Source organism: Podarcis vaucheri, assembly GCF_965113315.1.
Source record: "Podarcis vaucheri genome assembly, chromosome: 7".
Lineage (NCBI taxonomy): Eukaryota > Metazoa > Chordata > Lepidosauria > Squamata > Lacertidae > Podarcis > Podarcis vaucheri.
The window spans coordinates 20,137,674-20,157,823 of NC_138765.1; the positions used below are offsets into that span (position 1 = coordinate 20,137,674).

The 20,150-nt window shown below is 44.4% G+C and overlaps 1 protein-coding gene across 1 annotated transcript; it reads right to left on the reverse strand.

Moving 5' to 3' along the window:
* Positions 1–1,387: 1,387 nt before the first annotated feature.
* LOC309537223 (free fatty acid receptor 2-like) lies at positions 1,388–19,003 on the reverse strand. Its single transcript, XM_082231912.1, has 2 exons — positions 18,500–19,003; positions 1,388–3,048 (listed from the first exon to the last, which is right to left on the reverse strand). Exon 2 carries the CDS (start codon positions 3,035–3,037, stop codon positions 2,015–2,017), a length of 1,023 nt encoding a protein of 340 aa, XP_082088038.1. The 5' UTR covers positions 3,038–3,048; positions 18,500–19,003; the 3' UTR covers positions 1,388–2,014.
* Between the last annotated feature and the right edge of the window lie 1,147 nt (positions 19,004–20,150).

The window sequence follows — 20,150 nt, forward strand, 5'->3', positions numbered from 1 at the left end:
ACACTTCTTGGTAGAATAAGGGAGCATTCCTAGGCACAAGTAGAAGGTGTAACACAAAGCCAGTGCAAAGACACACCAGATCCAAACTGCATTCAGGAGTGAGGCTCCTGCTGCTGCTCTGCCATAATAATAATAATAATAATAATAATAATAATAATAATAATAATAATTTATTATTTATACCCCACCCATCTGGCTGGCTTTCCTAGTCACTCTGGGCGGCTCCCAACAGAATATTAAAAATACAATAAAACATCAAATGTTAAAAACTTCCCTACACAGGGCTGCCTTCAGATGTCTTCTAAAAGTCAGGTAGTTGTTTGTTTCCTTGATATCTGATGGGAGGATGTTTCACAGGGCGGGCGCAATGTCTGAGAAGGCCATCAGAAAACAAGCTTTGAAAATAATCGCATGGCCAAGCTTAGGATCCAGACTAAATCCCTTTCCTCTGGTATGGCCCCAGCCACACCCCTGAAACCCCCCTTTTGAGGGGCCTTACACCAGGCTCAGCTTAGCCAGCTAAGCTTGGTCTCAGTCAAGATGAGCAAGGGGTGCTGGTGTATCTTCAGCTGAGCTGGGATTCGGGACTTAAAGCCAGCTGAGCTCAGCCGACCTGGGAATTGGCTCCACCACATCCCAAGCTTCTCATTCTAGTGGATCAATCATAGGATCACCCCCTAGATGAAATAAGCAACTGCATCTGCAGATGCCAGCAAACTGAGGAAAGGGACTGGAGCCAGAAGTTAGTGATCAGGATACAAAGGATTTTGTGATTAGTTCCATGAGGCTAAAGGGACTCTGGGTGTGTTTTTCTTGAACAGCAGCCCTTGATGCCAGAGGCCAAATTGCTTTTGAAGCACAGGGACAGTTCACAAGCACTGCTATAGAGATGTGCCAGATTCATTAATTCATTCATTCATTCAGAGCATTCTTGGAAAACAAAATGTGAGCAGTTACCCTGAAAAGGGGAAGGCACACGCGCACACATAACATAGCATAGCATAGCATAACATAACATAACATAACATAACATAACATAACATAACATAACATAACATAACATAACATAAAACATAACATAACATAACTTAACATAACAACACAACAACACAACACAACACACACACCTCACTTATAGTCCAGAGTGAGAAGGCCTGTGGAAGGCCTTAGCTTCACTACCACAACCAGCAGTAGCAGATGAAGGTGAAAGCACAAGATGTCAACTGCGAAATGGGGGCCAATGTTGCTTTTGTAGCAAATAGACAAGCTCACATAGGTGAGAGATGGGCACTTTTCTCAGTCTGAGGGCCACCTTTCCTGTTGGGCAGCCCTCTGGAGGCTATGTGCCAGTGGCAGGTGTGGCAAAGATGAGTGTGTAGGTCACACATTATCATTCAAAATTAGATTTATTATGTATCTTTTCCCCAGGATGGGTCACAACCATTTAAAATACAACATTCAAAATGGTTTAAAACAAACCAGTCCTTCCCCATCCTCCAGCTAGGGAAACAAGGTATTAATACACATTCCAGCCACATAAAATTACTATAGGAGGGAGCAGAGCAAGACCAGTGATGGATGTGGCCTGCATAGTTCCAAGGGCTAGGCAGAGGCAGTGTGGGCCACCATTGGCCACTAGAACTAAGGTTCCCCTGTCAAAAGGGGGAGTTCTGAAGAGGTAGCTTCTCTCTCAGCTCCTTCTCTGGCAACTGGGAGGTGGAGTGATTCATGAACTGACAGAAGGTTCCTTCTGTGGTGCTGACCACGCATCTTTACCCCCTAGGCAAGCCAAAATGCTTCATTTAGTCGCCTACTTTACATAGGCCAACCATTGCTTTCAGTAAGCCTTTCAGTCATCTGTGGAGAAATGCCATGCTGACCTTCCATATGTATTAGAGGCTGAAACTCGGTGGAGTTTGCAAAAGTCTGCTGAGAGGCATGGAAAAGAAGGTCCTTCATTTCTCCATATGGACATCCTCTTTCATTCCAAGTCCCAAAGTATGGACAAAGCAGGCTACCAGCCCCTCACAATCCTTTCAGAAGGCAGCTCCCCCAGGTTAGAAATAGAAGATTTATCAACCCCACTGTGGTCTATCTCGATGTCACAGCAGAACCCACAAAACTGGTAACACCATGGCATGATGGCATGGAACTTGCGTCCCAGGCCAGAGAAACATTTGGCAAAGGTTTGTTGGATGGCAGTGGAGGAGAAGTAGAAGATTGCTGGGTCCATGGAAGCATTGAGGGTGCTAAGGAGCAAAGCATAAACTCTCCAGGAAGGACTCTCATTCTGGATGAAGCCCACAATGTGGGAGATGTTGTAGGGAGCAAAGCAGACCGCAAAGTTGAGCAAAGTAGCCACAGCGAGCCCCACAGCCCGTTGCTTCCTGCGGGCATGGATGTTAGGCAAGGAGGTTAGGATGCGGACTAAGTTGACATAGCAAAAAAGGGTGATGAGGAAAGGGAGGAAGAAGAGGGTGATGCAGAGCTCCAGGCGGACAGGGAGGAGGATGTGGAGCTGGTTGGGGGAGAAACTCTCGTAACATTTGGAGGCGTTGGCAGAGTTGGAGATGGTTTCGTTATTATGGTCTGGCACCGCGAGTTCCACGATGTAGACAATGCTGCAGTGGGAGCAGGCGAGGAACCAGAACAAGATGCTGGCAAACACTGCATACATTGGCCTCCGGTTCAACTTGTACCTGATAGGATAGGCAACGCCCAGGTAGCGCTCCACGCTAATGGCCATGAGGAACAGGGTGCTGATGTAGATGCTGCTGTAGTAAAAGAAGTTGGTCAGAGGGCAAAGGAACATGGGCAAAGGCCACGTCATGTCCGAAGCGGCCTCCACCATCTTGAAGGGCAGAAATAGGAGCAGGATGACATCAGACACAGTCAAGTTGAACAAGAGGATTTCTATTGGGGTTGCCTTCTGGCGCACCTTGGCTTGGAATGTGTAGAAGGCTAGGAGGTTGGCAGGGAGGCCAGCCAGGAAGGCAAAGATGTAGACAGCAAGAACCATGGCGTTGTATAACGACATCCTTTCAGTACCTGCAAAATAAATAAGGACTTTGTTTTACCTGTGTAAGGATACTGCCCCACGAAACCCCAATTTATCTCACTCTCAACCAGGGCTGGATATCCTGTGGCCTCCCAGATGTTACTTTTAACTACACAATTCCCATCACCTTTGACATTTAACCCTGCTTGCTGGGGCTAGTGGGAACTACACTGGTACCTCGGGTTACAGACGCTTCAGGTTACAGACTCTGCTAAACTTGAAATAGTACCTTGAGTGAAGAACTTTACCTCAGGATGAGATCAAAAATCACAAGCCAGCGGCATGGTGGCAGTGGGAGGCCCCATTAGCTAAAGTGGCATCTCAGGTTAAGAACGGTTTCAGGTTAAGAATGGACTTCCGGAACGAATTAAGTTCTTAGCCCGATGTACCATTGTATAGTCCAGCCAGTGTGGTGTGGAGCGTAGGAGACCAACGTTGAAATCCCCACTCAACCAGGAAGCTCTCACTGGGTGGACTTTGGTCAGTTGCTGCCTCTCAGGGTAACCCACCTCACAGAGCTGTTGTGGGGATTAAATATAAATGGGGAGAACTATGCATACCAGCGGAGGTCCTTGGAAGGAAAGGTGGGATATAAATTCAATGAATAAAATAACAAATACAACTTCTAGAGCGCCACATCAGGAGGATAAATTTGATTGAGATCTCATGAAATGGTGAACTGAAAGGAAGCCATCCTCCAAAATTTGCACATCTCTGAATTTTGCAGTCCATTTCCTCAACCAAGAAATGAGAGCAATAGGCATAGATTATTGGAGAATGTGCATATAAATGCATACAGTAGTAAAAATAGCCTGAATTTTAATGAGGACTTTTAAAAAAAATAAAAATTGCAAACTGATTTGGAAAGGAGGCGAAATAAACCACTGCAACTCCCTCGGCTGGTCCTGTCCCAGACACATCTTTCCCTCCCTCTTGGAAATTCAACAATATCAAACAACCTGACTGCAATTTTATAATTAATCGAAGACCATCACCATAGGAAAGGAAAGGAGAAACAACCAAGCAAGTGCAACCAATACCAATACTAGATTTTAATCCTTGAACTGCCCTGAGACCTCCGGGTATAGGGTGAGATATAAATTCATTAACTAATAAAATAAGAATAAAAATAATAAGAGTCTCCAAATGTTTAAGGAAGTGACTCTTGCGCTCTCCCCAAGCAGATTCCCCAACTGTGCATGCCCTTTTCTTCTCATCCTTTGGATTCACCACCAGCAGTTTGCCTCGTCTTGAGCCAGCCCGGGAAGCAATATAGACCTGTGGACCAGGGCGAGGTGGGCAGCTCATCTCCTCCACCGATGGCCTCCAGCTCCTTCTGCGTCCAGGAGAAAAGATAGCAGGCCTCCCTGATATCTAATATTATACATTATTCAGAGTTTATTTGCATCAGGAATCAACAGAAAAAGTGAACTGCTCACAGGTTAGCAAAGAATTCCATTATTCCCCCTGAAGGGAAATGTTTGCATAACTCTAAGAAGAAAACAGCAGAATAATGGGACCAGACATCTGTGGTCTGCATATCACAACATCCATATGCAAAACGAAAGATCCACTGGAAAAGAGTTGTACAGAGGCACAAGCAAATCCATCAATTGGGTACCAGGGTGGTGGCTATTCTTCTAAACTACATGTAGCTAAATGAGAGTACAGTGGTACCTCAGGTTACATACGCTTCAGGTTACATACACTTCAGGTTACAAACTCCGCTAACCCAGAAATAGTGCTTCAGGTTAAGAACTTTGCTTCAGGATGAGAACAGAAATCATGCTCTAGCGGCACGGTGGCAGCGGGAGGCCCCATTAGCTAAAGTGGTGCTTCAGGTTAAGAACAGTTTCAGGTTAAGCACGGACCTCCGGAACGAATTAAGTACTTAACCCGAGGTACCACTGTACTGAACTTTTCTGTGTATAAGTCAAGGATTTTTCACGTTAACTTAATATTAAAAATTTTGATACGTCTTATAGACAGGTAGCACGGGGGGGGGGGGATTGGTTGCTGCCGGGAGCTGGAGATTGTCATAGGCAGTCTTGCAGTATTGCAGGTGATTGTTGGCTGTGTCCAGGCCTTGTTTAGATTGGCTGTTGCAGCAGATGCCCAGTCAGCCGTTTGGTTGCTTTTGCGTTGTGTGCAATAGGAAGCGTTGTTCAGGCGGGCAATCCTCCCCCCCAAAAAAAAAAAGCTCAACAAATCTGGGAAATCTCCCCCCATTTTCTTAATTTTGAGTCCCCCAAAATAGGAGACGTCTTATACACGGGGCCGTCTTATACATGGAAAACTATGCCAATTATGTTTTTCAAGGTATTTATTCATTATTGTTTGATTTCATTTGGGTGTTGTTGTTTTTAAAAGCATTTTTTCAGAGGGCGCATTATGCATGTTGTCAATTGTACTCTGATTTTAAAATTGGGAAGGGAAATAAATCTTCTGCAGGAGTCCAGGTTTAAATTTATTTTCAAACTCAGAGGTACCAAACAAACTCTCCAGTTCCTAAAGGTCAGCTCCAGCCATATGTGACTCATAGGGAGGGATAGGCATATATATTCATTTCTTTTTGTCCAGGCTCACGTTCAAGTCTCCACATTTCCACAGTAATTTTTAATTTATTTTAAAGTCCCCAGCAGGATTTCAGTTTAAATATCCCCTGACATACATATATTTGTATGAATGAATGAATGAATGAATGAATGAATTTATTACGGTCATAGACCAGAAGAAAGGAAAAAAAAAAACATAAAAGGCAGCAATAATTTACAAGAGAATGGTGGTGTCAGTTAAAAATTGTAAAATTATACATAAAAACAATGCACATATACACACACACCCACACACACACACACACATATACATACTCATATATGCACTACAGTATATGTATGGGCTTAAAAAAGGGGGGGCTTATCCAGGGGTCAGATCTTTTACTTTTTTACAGCTAATGCCCTCCGCTTGATCGCGGCCGCAGAAAACTTGGCCACTTTCAATGTTACTTCTGGGTTTTTGTCTCCTAGTAGGATTTTCAGCCGCTGAGATTCAGATCGACCTGGAAATTTCTGAACGAAATTTGTATGCAATTTTGCCTAATATCCATACTTTTGGAAAATGGCTCTCCCCTGATTATACACTTCTGTGTAATATTTTCACCAATGTGCATGTTTTCAAGCTTTTCCTCCCAAGAATACGCATTTTTAAAGAAATTCTTGTGCATTTAAAGATTCAGAGAAGATATGGATTTTGAAGGATGTCTGAGTCTCAGTTTGCATATCGCTTCTGAAATCAAACAGGTTCATGTATAAATGCAAAATGAATCGAATTCCCCCCAACCCATCTTTCCTTGCAGACCATTGCTTTGGCATGTGTGTAGCCATAAGAACATAAGACGAGCCTGCTGGATCAAGATTACTTATCTCCAGCAAGCTACCTTTCTAAATTCAGGATTTATTCTTATTTTCATGCAGAGAAGCACTCAGTTGTGTGAGCCTCCAGCTCTGTCCAGAGACAGATTGACTGCCTCAGCTTCTGCCCATCAGCAGAAGTCCCTAGTTATAGGGTTTATTTAGCTGACCTGTATATTTATTTGACTGTATTTGTTTAGCTCCATTTCCTGCTCAGATAGAGCGAGGCTGAAGGGGGAGTGGGAAGAGAGCGAGGAAAGGGGCTCAGAATGCAGTTTGAATAACAGGGAGCTCCAGTACTAAAAGACAAATCAAAAGACACACTTCTTGGTCGAATATGGGAGTGGTTCCTATGCACAACCTATGTACCTCAGGTTACATACGCTTCAGGTTACAGACTCTGCTAACCCAGAAATAGTGCTTCAGGTTAAGAACTTTGCTTCAGGATAAGAACAGAAATCGTGCTCCGGCGGCGCGGCGGCAGCAGGAGGCCTCATTAACTAAAGTGGTGCTTCAGGTTAAGAACAGTTTCAGGTTAAGCACGGACCTTCAGAACGAATTAAGTACTTAACCTGAGGTACCACTGTAGATGGTTGTAAAGCAAAGCCAGTGCAAAGTTACACCAGATGCAAACCGCATTCAGGAGTGAGTCTCCTGCTGCTGCTGCTCTGCTTGAACGTTAAACAGAGAAAACAATCCTTGAAAGTCATGTTCAGCACAGATTTGCCAGCACAAATGGCCAAGTTTAAATGACTTAGGATCCGGCCTAAAAAAACCCTCTCCGGTCCCACCCCTGCCACACAACCACCATTCCTCTGCATCCAACCACTGCATGACACCTCTCCCCCCCCTTTCTACACTGCTTTTCTCAACCTTTTCCAAATTTACAATACCTTTTTATAAGCATCAAGCAGGTAGGAGATCTTATTCCTGATTTTTAGTGGGAACCAGTGCTTTTTTTCTTTAAAAAAAATAATGTTTAGGGGTACTCTCATTTTGACTCGAAAAAATCGCCAGGAAGGGAAGTGAAGCTGCCATTGGAGGTGGTAACAACGAAACTGACCAATCACCATGCTAGATTCCAACTGCTACTTCACACATTAAACGCCCGCTTCCGTCTGAGACTCAGGAAACACCGTGACAGGAAATGAGGCCGCCATTGGGGGTAACAATGGAACTGACGGTTCACCGTGCTAGAGAAGAAACTGGTTTTTCTATTTTAAAAAACAGTTTCTTCTCCCATTAGATTCACAAAATGTTTAGGGGTATGCATACCGCTGCGTACCCCCAGAAAAAAAGCACTGATGGGAACACCGTCCCCATATGAGCAAAGATTGGATTGTCAAAGAGCTTTGCAAACAGGTATAGCAACTTGCGGTCGCCACTAAACTAAATTATGCCCCGATATGCATCCATCATAAAGGCGTCCTCTTATGACAAAACCCGAGAGAGGTGACATTAATTTTCTTTTAATGAGCCTGTTTTGAGCCATCAACCAAGCCATTGCAAAAGTCCTGAACTACATTCCTTGCTTGGCATGGGAGTGGCAAGTAAAAGCTGATCGTGGGGGCTCAAATCCTGAGCAGAAGAAGGAAACTGGAATAAATGCCAGGACAAACACTGTTAAGATATGGTTACCAGATTTTTTCCAATGAATCCGGCGACACTTTTCTTTCCCCCTTTTTTTTTTGAAGCTGAGTAGCAACAAGGAGTCAGTAGTGGGGATGGTGAGGCAAAAGACCCTGGGCCCAAGCACACATGCATATTTTATAAAGGTGCAAAGCCCTTCTTTTGCACCCTGTGAAGCATAAATGTGGAGTTTTTAAAAAACTGGGCAACAGCGTGCCGCCCGCCCATGACTCCCGAGCCTCCCCCCAGTCTCCTGCCCCCTTCCCCATTTGTTCTGACAGATCAGGGGAAGCTCAGGAGTCACAGGCAGGCAGCTGTTGCCCAGTTTTTTAATAAAAAAAACTCTGCACACTTATGTTTCACAGCGTGCAAAAGAAGGGCTTTACACCTTGCCTGGCAGAAAAATCACGTGCCTTGCACCCCTCCTGGGCAACACCCGCCCACCTGTGACTCCCGAGCCTCCCCCAATCGGTCAAAACAAAGGGGGAAGGGGGCAGGAGATCTGTACCTCCGGACGTCCCCGGTTCTCCTTCGGCAGTGGCGGCAGCAGCGAGCAGCTCCTGAAGCCAGCCAGAGTCAACTGCGCTACCAGACTGGCTCTGGGCTGCTAAGGCTGCCACTGCCACGTTTCCTGGGGACAGATTTGCAAATATGGGGGCTGTCCCCGGGAACCGGGGACGTCTGGTAACCCTATGTTAAGAGCCTTGTAATCTGGCCTGGCAACCGGTGCAAGCTTTTAAATTATATGGGCAGCCGGTGCAAGCTTTTAAATTGGCAGACATACACCAAAAGGCCTGGCTGGCCCTGCAAGGGACCCCAGAAACTTAGACCTTTGGTCCTTCTGCGTCTGCCTTCCCGCGGCTGACATTGCTTCCCATCTCCCCCTCAAGCTTCTCCCAGCACACCTCTCTGCTGCTGCTGTTGCTTGTCTCCAGTCTAAACAGTGTGTGGTGAAGGAGGAGGGATCGCCTCCCAAGTGAGGGGAATTATTTATCCATTAGTGTCTCTGGGGGATAAATCATGGGACGGGAAGTCAATACAATCCCTTGGGGGGAAGTGAAAAGCTAGGAGCCTGAATGTAAACACACCGGGAATAGAACGCTTTTGTACAATACCCAGCTAGAGTCCCGGCTTGTAAAATGGTTCATGAATACACGTCCCCTCGCTTGTTTTGAGAACCTTGGCAGAGCATCTTGCTTCCCAGTCAGCCTGTTTCATTTTCACCTGCTGCTCAAGATGCAGATGATGAAGAAAGAGCCACCAACTGCTATGGTTAAACCCTCCACACACACACACACACACACACACACACACAAATTGTCACAGAAACAGACTTTCCAGAAGGTTGTGGAAAACTGATTTAAAATTTTTGGCGTGCTGTACGCTGAAAGAAAACTGTACAGTAGTTCCTCGGGTTACATACGCTTCAGGTTACATATGCTTTAGCTTACAGACTCTGCTAACCCAGAAATAGTGCTTCAGGTCAAGAACTTTGCTTCAGGATGAGAACAGAAATCGTGCTCCAGCGGCACGGCAGCAGTGGGAGGCCCCATTAGCTAAAGTGGCGCTTCAGGTTAAGAACAGTTTCAGGTTAAGTACGGACCTCAGGAACGAATTAAGTACTTAACCCGAGGTACCACTGTATATGGAAATGATGTACCAATGGCATCTGACTCCTAGTAAGTTAGCAAAAATGTGTAAGACAGGTACAAATATCTGCTGGAAATGTAAAGAAAAAGAAGGCACCTTTTATCATACATGGTAGTATTGTAAGGTAGCAAAATCATTCTGGGAAATGATATATGAGTTGGAAAAAATGTTTTAAAAAGAGGCTTTTTTATTAGGAATTGTAGGTGCTGATATTCCAAGGGAGCAGAAAAGACTGTTTTATGTATGCGATGACAGCTGTACAGATACTATTAGCCCAGAGATGGAAAGAAGATAAAGTCCCTACCAGAGAAGAAAGGAAAATTAAACTTGGATTATGCCGAAATGGCAAAACTGACTGGAAGACTCAGGAACCAAGAAGACCAAAGCTTTGACAAAGAAAGGGAAAATGTTTATAATTTATCTTGGAGACCACTGCAAACAGATGAAAACATTAGCAGGATTGCAATAACACTTGTAAGGTAGAAGTATTAGGGAGATAAAGGAGATATAAAATATGAACTATTGAAAAATATACAGTAGAAAAGGTTAACAATAGGACCCACAGAGGGGAAGGTGGGAAGTTCAGAGATTCAGAGGAATCTTTAAATGTGGGTGTGTATGGTTGTATTGTTATTATTTTATAAATAAAAATGATTTTAAAAAAAGAAAAAGAAACTGTCATTCTGCCCTCCCCCCCCCCTTTATCTTTTGGTGGAGTCTCCAGCAGGGTTTTTCCATATCATTTTGTAGGACTGTGCATTCCCTCCCTCTCCTCAATACATCAATATCCCACCATGCTGGGCCAACCCAGAGACCACCTCCTTCAAATCCAGTCCCAAATTAGTTTGAGGTAGGGATAATGTAGAATAAGAGGTTTTCTAAATCCCTTATTAAACGTATAGCTGGGAGCAGGAAAGGGGTTAGAGGCTGCATCTCCCCACCTCCACCCCAACAGAGAGCTTGTTTGGGGGGGGTCGGTTTTGTAGGGTGCTGTTTTGCTTTCATCCAGGGAAACTGCTGCTCCGCATCTGATGTGTGGAGAGTGAAGGGTGCTGCTTCAGGGATGGAGCAAAAAGCAGGAAAGAGAGACCACTGGTAGCAGGTGCCTGTCTTCTCCCAAGAAGATGCATCCAGCGGTCAGGTAAACCTTGCAGGTTTCTCCACCTTGTGCCCCCTGGAGTGCCCCCAACCACTCAGGGCCAGTTTAACCTGCAGCAATCTGTGGCTGCCCCAGCCCAACTTGACTCACACCAAAATCCCTTCCAATATGCCCTGTTTGGGCTTGGGATTTGAGCCTCAGCACAGTCCTATCACTCACTAAGCTTTTAAGTAGAGCAAGGGGTGGGAATGTATACGATCCTTGAGGTTCCTATATCTGGAGACTCTTGAGGTCTCTATATCCTTAGGCCAGACCTCTCACAAGCCCTGGTCTATATCCTTTCTGAATTATTTTGCACAACCGAAACACATTCTTGAATTCTAATGAAGCCCCTTGTTCACCAGGATGGAGGATGGAGGGTGTGTGTGTGTGTGTGTGTGTGTGTGTGTGTGAGAGAGAGAGAGAGAGAGAGAGAGAGAGAGAGAGAGAGAGATGTTCAGCAAGTGAAGCTTTTCCCTTTTATCTTAGCTCTGCGCCCAAAAATGCTTCACTTGTTGAATTTAATGTGTGTTGGGCTGATTTTAAAGGCAGAAGAGCAGGATGAGGAAAAGCCCCCCCCCCCAATTAAAGGAAGCATGGCAAAAATGATACAAATGGCACATGAGATAATGCCATGTACTTGGTTTGTACATTTAGATATTTGTCTGGGCAGCATGCAAATGATAGGTCCGAACTGGATTACAAGTTTGGATATGTGGCAGCTCTTCTTCCACCTTCTCTCGCTTCAGATATGCCACTCCATGCAGAAAACGACACACACCTGTTGATGGTGGTTTTGAACATGCAAAATAAGCCTCGCAGCATCCTGGGGTAAATGCCACCAGGAAGGGACCTCTTTGTTGACTGCGATATGCATGGGGACAGAGTAGAACTGACCGTGACAGCTGCAAAATGGGAGGGAGATGGAGAATTTGGCTGCGTCCCTTGATGCCCTAGGCTCCCAGCTGCACTACGCATCCAAAGCAGTATCGTGCCACTTTAAACAGTCCTTGGTTGACCCTGGGAGCTGTCATTTTTAAACAGTGGGGTGAGGTGCTAAGAGACCTCTCCCCTAGCTACAATTCCTAGAGGGCTTGAACAATCAACCCCTCTTCCTAAGGAACTCTGGGAATTGTAGCTCCAGGAGTGGAATAGGGGTCTCCTAACAACTCTCAGCCAGTGGTAGAGGAAGAGGGGGGCAGGGGAAGCGCACCACCCCCGGCAGCAGGATCCCAGTGGGGTTCCATTGCAGCTGTCCCCCCCCGCCCACTCTGGGCGGCCCACCCCAAAAATGCACACCCCCTTCTTGGGTGGCACGCCCCACCCCCGCCTGCTTTCCGCCCCTGGTGCCGGAGCATGAAGCTCCGCCACTGCTCTCAGCACCCTTTTGTAAACGAGACTTCCTAGGATTCTTTGGGGGAAGCCATGACGGTGGTATGATGATGCTTTAATTGTATGGTGCAGATATGGCCTTTATCACTTGGAACTTGTGATGGGGGCATGGCAATTTCTCCAGTTTGCAAATGGGCCCATGGGCCCACACCCCAGAAAGGTTGGTGACTCTTGCTATGCACCCTCACTTTGATAGGGGGGAGGAGCCCCATTAAACGGAGGGGGCCTTACTTCTGAATAATCCTGCACTGTGAATGAAAAAGTGAAGTGAGCCCAATATTTACTGTGAGCTATTGTGTAACCGTCACAAGGGGATCACTACGTGCCTCAAACCCTGACTGCTACAGATAAATAATTGGATGGCAAACGCTTGTTAAATATCAGGTATTTTGATGAGTATACACCCACTCAGAAAGTATTTGGTATCCAGCATTTGCGAAAGGGAATGATGAGAAAGGAGGTGTTCTTTTCGAATCTAGTTGCCACGGAAGTCAGAAAGTGCTGAACATGCCTGTATAAATTAGCCCTTGAACCAGGCAATCAAACCAGCCACCTTGAGGGACAGAAACCTGACAATGACCTCTGATAATGCCAGGGTGCTCAGCCATGACGTTCACCTGCCCTGCTTGGCACCCTTCTTGAGTGTTTTTGCCTAGCTGGAATGTGTCCTTTCCTAGGTGGAGGATAGAGAGGGATGGGTGAATGTATAGAAGCAAGCCTACTGTACAAAGGTAAATTGGGCATTTGTTGCTCTACCCACATTAAGCTTTGGCACTGTCCCTATTGGCATGTCGCCCTTGTAAATTTGCCCAGAAGGGAAAGTGGCCCTTTGGCCAGAAAAGGTTTCCAATCCCTGGCCTATGCAGTGATTAACAGTTCCTCTGGTCCAACAGAAGCAACCATAACTCTCTGGGGACAGCCTGCCCTTGGATGTCCATCATGGAATGGGAGACTCCCTTCCTTCAACTCTATTCATCACACAAAGATGAGGAGTCCCTTGTTTATGCTGGATAAGAGAGACCAGCAGACCTGGTCCTTCTTCATTTCCCCAAGTTCTCTAACACATACACTGAACTCAAAGAAGGGAAAGGCGAGTTTCACTTTACTCTGAGCTCAGGAGACACTTGGGAGCATCAAAATGCAGGGCTGGTTTGGAAGCTCCAGCTGGTACATACTGCTGTTGGCCAAGAACATGTGGCACCATCACTGGCACTGACTGCCCATCTGCTTCTAAGCCAGGCTCAAACAACTTTGGTCCAGGGTCCCTCGAGGACCACCTGAACCCTTCTATCTGAGCACCACAATTTAAAAAGGATGTTGACAAGCTGGAACGGGTGAAAAGGAGGGTGACCAAGATGATCAAGGGTCTGGAAGCCAATCCTTATGAGGAGCAGTTGAAGGAGCTGGTTATGTTTAGCCTGGAAAAGAAGAGACTGGGAGGAGATATGATAGTCATCTTCAAATATCTAAAGGGCTATCACATGGAAGATAGAGCAAGCTAGTTCTCCCTTGTTCCGGAGGCTAGGAACGAAACAAATGGATTCAAGTTACAAGAAAGGAGATTCCAACTAAACCCCAGGAAGAACTTTCCAACAGCAAGAGCCAATCAACAGTGGAATGGACTCCCTCTGAAGGTGGTGGTCTATTGTTCATTGGAGGGTTTTAAGCAGAGGTTGGAAGGCCATCTGTCATGGATGCTTTAGCTCAGATTCCTGCATTGCAGGGGTTGGACTAGATGACCCTTTGGTCCCTTCCAACTCGACAGTTCTATGATCCCAGCTCCACTGAGACCATCTTCACCTTCTGTTACAGCCTGCTCCGCCAGGCTTATGCAGGCAACTAAGAATACTAAGAACCTACCATATTTAAGTGATCTCTGGTTATTAAATATTTATATGGTTTTTATGGTGCAGTTTTATGTATCATGGGTGTAAACTGCTCTGATACTTATTTTTTATTTCTTGAATAGCGGCGTAGAAATATTTTTAGAAATACACAAGTAAATATTACTTTCATAGCTCCCAAGAGACTTTCTGAAGTGAGAGATTAACCCCATGCCTCAAGGTCTGGACTCTAGTGATGTCCTACAGCAATAAAACCCTCTCTTTCTGTCACTGAGCTCCTGCAAAGTCTGTTGTCGAGGATATGAGTGAGGCCAAGTTCTTAGGAAATTACCCTCATCACCCGTTCCAACTCTACAATTCTATGGTACTTTTTCATGCACCAGAAAACCATTTCTGGGAGGAAGATGGTGATAAAAAGTACCCAGGGCAAGGACAGGGAACCTTCAGGTTGTGGACCCACCAAGCACCCCCACACACACACACACACACTTGGCCCACAAAGCTGATTAGGAAACACTAATCAGCTGATCAGTCCTTTTCACAGCCCAGGTCTGGCCCAAGACATTTTGGCACCTGAGGTGAACCGCAAAATGGCATCCCTTTTCCATGCCTGCCACCAGGGAAGAAGGAGTGAGTGAGTGGAGATCTAAACTGGGAACAAGGGTGAGAGGAGATGAACAGTGCCTCTAATTTGCCAAGAGGCCTCTGTAGAGGTGGCATGGGTGGTGGCGGTCAGATTCGGCCTCTACGGAGCATGGCACAGCTGTCACTGCTAGGGCAGCAGCAGCAGACGATGCATTCCTTGGAGTCTGGATCTACTACCCGAGGTGGTAGCCTCCCCTTGTTTCATGGATAGGCTGGACCTGGCCCAGCCCTTTGCAGGTCCTGGCAACCAGCTGATCAGCCCATGTTCATGGTGTTTTGCTTCAGCAATTCATGGGATGCAGAGCAGGCATTCGCTCTGCAGAATCTTTTCATCGAAGCCTCTCCAATTCTGGTCTTGAGGGCCAAAACAGAAACCGCACAGGAGACTGGTGATCAGATCTCCCAACTCCCCCTTTCCTACAAAGGGGAGTGGACTATGATTTTTATCAGGGCAGAGGAGCTGGGAGATAAGTGTTTCTTCCTCCAGTCCCCTTGCACTTTCCTGATGTAATCATTCAAGCCTCTATTCACCTCACCACAGACAAGAAACATAACCCACACAGTTGTTGGGATGCCAGTATTTTTGTATCAGGTTTGGGAAGGAGTTGGGAAGCAGTTTAGATCCCCAAAATGGCACTTGGTGGACTATGCTGAAATGGCAAAACTGACTGGGAGACTCAGAAATCAAGAAGGTAATGACTATTAAAAAGAATGGGGGAAATTTGTAAGTTACTTAGGAGACCATCGTAAACAAATAAAAATGTTCGCTGGACTTTAAAATAACTTGTAAAGAAACAAAAAATATGGAAAATTCAGAGAGATGGAAACTGTGGAAAATGTAATGATATGTAGTTTTAGAAAAAAATATTTTAAGGACCCTGCAGGAGATGGGGGGAAGTCACGAGATTCAGAGAAACTTGTATATGGATATGTTAAAAGTTTTTTTTCCTTTTTTCTTTTGAATTTGTTCTTGTAAAAACCAATTTTAAATTTAAAAAAAAAATGGCACTGGGTGGAAAGCTTGAACTAAATACATTTTTCTCTAATATTGCTGCCCCATTCAAAAGAAACCCTCACAGCCCTTTCTGTGGCTGCTTCAAAGTTAGGAAACACAGCCTCAAAATGGGAGGTCGGATCTCTGTTTGACCCTCTGAGTCCAATAATCTTAGATCTTTATTCACTCAAGATAGTTGCCATAAAAAATGATATGGATTTCACACACACTCTGTCTATGTCCCAGGGAATATAAATACAGTTTCATTGTTTCATGCCCTTGGTGTGGGGAGTGTTATATCTAGCACTGTGCTGAATTTTTCTCTCTTTCCCCTTTACCATTCTTCATGCATTTAAAGGTTATCAAGCAGGAAAGAAAATATTTGTGCAGTTCTCATGGATGGGGTGCAAGATTTTTGTCAGATTGGTTTTAAGATGGCTGGGGCATGTGAGCTGACTCTTCCCTTGGGGCTTTTCAGATCTGGCAGCCCCAGTAGTCAGGGTGGTTGCAGAGTTCCTGAGAAATGTTTACTGGGAAGATCAAAATACTCTCAGCCTGTAGCCACCTTGGAATGATAAAATAAGCTCAAAGTTCAGCACCGTCTGAAATTTTCACTGTTGAAAAAGTCTAAAGTGAGTCAGAAGAAGGAAGTGTATTTCATGGTTGGGGGGGGGCAGATTTTAGTGCAGCACCAATTGTAACTGACAATATAATCCTGGACATGCCTAATCAGAAGTAAGTCTTGTTGAGTTCAAATTTGGTTTATTCCTAAGAAAGTGGGCAAAGGGTTGCAACAACCTGGGGAGTACACCATTCAAATCTTGACACTGCCATGAAATCATTTGATGGTAAGACTGTGGCAAGAATTTGATACAGTTCACATTTATAGGCAAAGTCACACTTTTTGAAATCCTACACAAACCAAAACAGCCTCCTTTGAAATTCTTTGAATTTTGCAGTGCATGTCTCTAGCCAAGGAATATGCACAAAACATGTACATATTAGTGGACATAGCATAGAAAACTGCATCTTATCAGAGGAAATTGCTTTGCAAAAGTGTGTGTCTTAGGCAAAATTATATACCAAGATGTGCATATTAGGAAAAATTCACACTAAAATGATGCTGAATTTTCATGAGAACTTAAAAAATAAAATAAAATACAAACTGGTGTGGAAATGTGGAGAGCTGAACTTAGGAATTCAAAAATGAGAAACTTAGCTGAAAGTCCCTACTTGGTGGACTTAGGAAAGCTGTTCCCTCCTTTCATAGATCCAGGATCAGCACTTCCTTCTGCAACATGGCTACAAGAACATTGACCTTCTTTACAAGATTGTTGTATGGAAGGATGTGAGGCACAAAGTTATTCCAGAGGTGTGTCGATTTCAGCTTGCTGCAAAGAGTCTTAGCACATCTTAAAAGGCTGGAAGATTTCTTGCAGCAGAACCCTTCATGGATTAGAACCCATTTAGTTAGATGTCCTGAGGCTTTCCGTCAGTGGGCAGGTTTTGACCCTATCCTTCCTTCAAGGACATTCTAGACACACAACAGTCCTCAGAGGAAGATTGGGAGAGGGAATGGAGGCTAGTCCACAGTGGCAGAATGGGGTTTTCATCCTGAGTCCCCCAAGTCTTAGCCAAGTACTCTAACCATTGTTTCACACTATCCATTTTTTATTTAGAGCTCTGTGTGTCTATGAAGAGAAGATAGATAGATAGATAGATAGATAGATGATAGATAGATAGATAGATAGATAGATGATAGATAGATAGATAGATAGATAGATAGAGATAGATAGATAGATAGATAGATAGATAGATAGATAGATAGATAGATAGATAGATAGATAGATAGATAGATATAGATGATAGATAGATAGATAGATAGATAGATAGATAGATAGATAGATAGATAGATAGATAGATAGATATAGATGATAGATAGATAGATAGATAGATAGATAGATAGATAGATAGATAGATGATAGATAGATAGATAGATAGATGATAGATAGATAGATAGATAGATAGATAGATAGAGATAGATAGATAGATAGATAGATAGATAGATAGATAGATAGATAGATAGATGATAGATGATAGATAGATAGATAGATGATAGATAGATAGATAGATGATAGATAGATAGATAGATAGATAGATAGATAGATAGATAGATGATAGATAGATAGATAGATAGATAGATAGATAGATAGATAGATGATAGATAGATAGATAGATATAGATATGAGAGAGAGAGAGAGAGAGAGAGAGAGAGAGACCATACACATGTATAATACCAACTTCATGCATCTGATCTCAATGACAGCTTCCTAATGATGCTTGTGGGAGAAGGATGGATTTTAATTTTAATTCAACCCTCCCTGTGCACAAAGGTCCTGATTCTGACTCCACATCTCCCCATTCTGTTTTTCTTACACACAATTTACTTTACAGCTGATATTTAAATAACAAACACCGGAGAACTTTAATTCAGATAAGTTAACATATCATCTACTTTGGCAGAATGCCAGCCGTGGATCACATTTCCATGCCTCGCGGGTAAGGGAGAGAGACTCTAGCCCATGAAACCTTTTGCCGCAATAAACCTGCTTGTCTTTAATGTGCCACAAGACTTCTTCACTGCTTATAACTGTGATTCATATTGAAGCACCCCCCTGAACTCTCCAAAAGTCCTTATCGAAACCATCACCAATAAATAATTGTGTTTTTATTCCTCACCTCCTCTACAAGCTCAGACTTTGCTCTGCCTGCCTCTGCTCCACCGATGGACGAGGGTTTCTTCCACGATGGATCCAGCCACCTTCTGCCCTCGCAGGAGTCGAAAGGCTTTGCTCTGCTCCCACGCCCTGAAGGAGAGAGGAAAGCAGCCTGCCTGGTGCAGTAGAATCACTCGTGATCATTTGACAGTAGAAGCCCAACAGGCGCAGCAGCGGCAGGAAACTGACCTGTCTCCTCTTGTAACACAAGGGGATTTGCTTCTTGGTTTCAAAACCGGGAAACAAACTCATGGATGGAGAAAAGAGGCGGAGGAGGAATCCAATTTCAGCTGCACGCAGAGGGTGCCACCCACTGCCTTTCTAATCTACTTTTTAGAATCAATGATGCCTCTAGATTCAAATGAGTCCAGCCTTATTTCTCTGCACTGTAACCCGCCCATTGAGGTGAAAACTATACAAAGTTGTTCTTCTTGTTGCTTGCATTTATATCCCACCTTCTTCTCCAAAGAGCTCAGGGTGGCATACATGGTTCTCATCCTCTCCATTTAATCCCCACAACAATCCTGTGAGGTGGGTTAAGCTGAGAGGCAACAACTGGCCAAAGTCCAACCAGTGAGAGCTTGATGGTTGGGTGGGGATTTGAACCTTGGTCTCTTAGGTCCTAATCTAAAACTGACTACTCCACCACACTAGGTCTCAGTGGAGACACAGAAATGTGGGATACTGTTTTTCTCTTCCCTGATTAGAAAACGAACTCATGCCACATATATAAGAAGAAACAAGTGTTTGGCCGCATGAGTGGGAAATGTGTGTAAGATGCCAAGGACCTGAGCAACAGGCTGTCCTCCCCCCCCCCCCAATTCTTTTTATTGATTTTCCACATTTGTAACAAATATAACATATAAAAAACACAAAACAAAACATCTTACAATGCTACAAAAGAAAAGAAAAAGAATAAAAACAGTCATTACTTCCAAAATCCAAGTTAACTTTCCTTGTAGTCTGACCTCCTCGATTCCCCCCTAATTGAATTTCATTGTAACACCTTTGTAACAGTTCTCCAAAATCCTCTTTCTAATACAATTAACTCCTTCTACTAACTAACTTCATCTCTTTTCTTACTGACTTGTCCTTAAAGCTCCCCACATCACAACACCTTTTGACCTCCCAGTGTTTGGTGCAAAGGTCTATGGGTGGATTCTAAGCACATTTGGGGAAAAGGGACTCCCTGGAGTGTAGGGGGTGGCAGAACATGTGTGGAAGGTAGGACTGGGTGACTGATGCCAATCAGGTCTCCTTTGGAGCTGAATCTATCAAACCCGCACTTTCTAAACTATATATGAATCCAAACACTTCCAATCCCTCAAGGAAACGGGTAATGCAAAAGACTAAAATAGTTTCTCTTATAGAAATCTGTCGTTGTTAGATGTATTGTGGTTTGTGGGTTTATTTATGTTTTCAAAGAAGTCACAAGCAAACTTGAATATTCAAGGCACAGTAATGGTTCCCAGCATGTCATAAGGCCCCAAGATGGATGCCATGATGTCAAGATGGGTGCTCTACGGGGAGGTGGTTTCAGGCACCAGGCCCATCGGCGGACCAACTCTGTGTTACAAAGATGTCTGAAATGAGCACTCACACTTTACATTGTG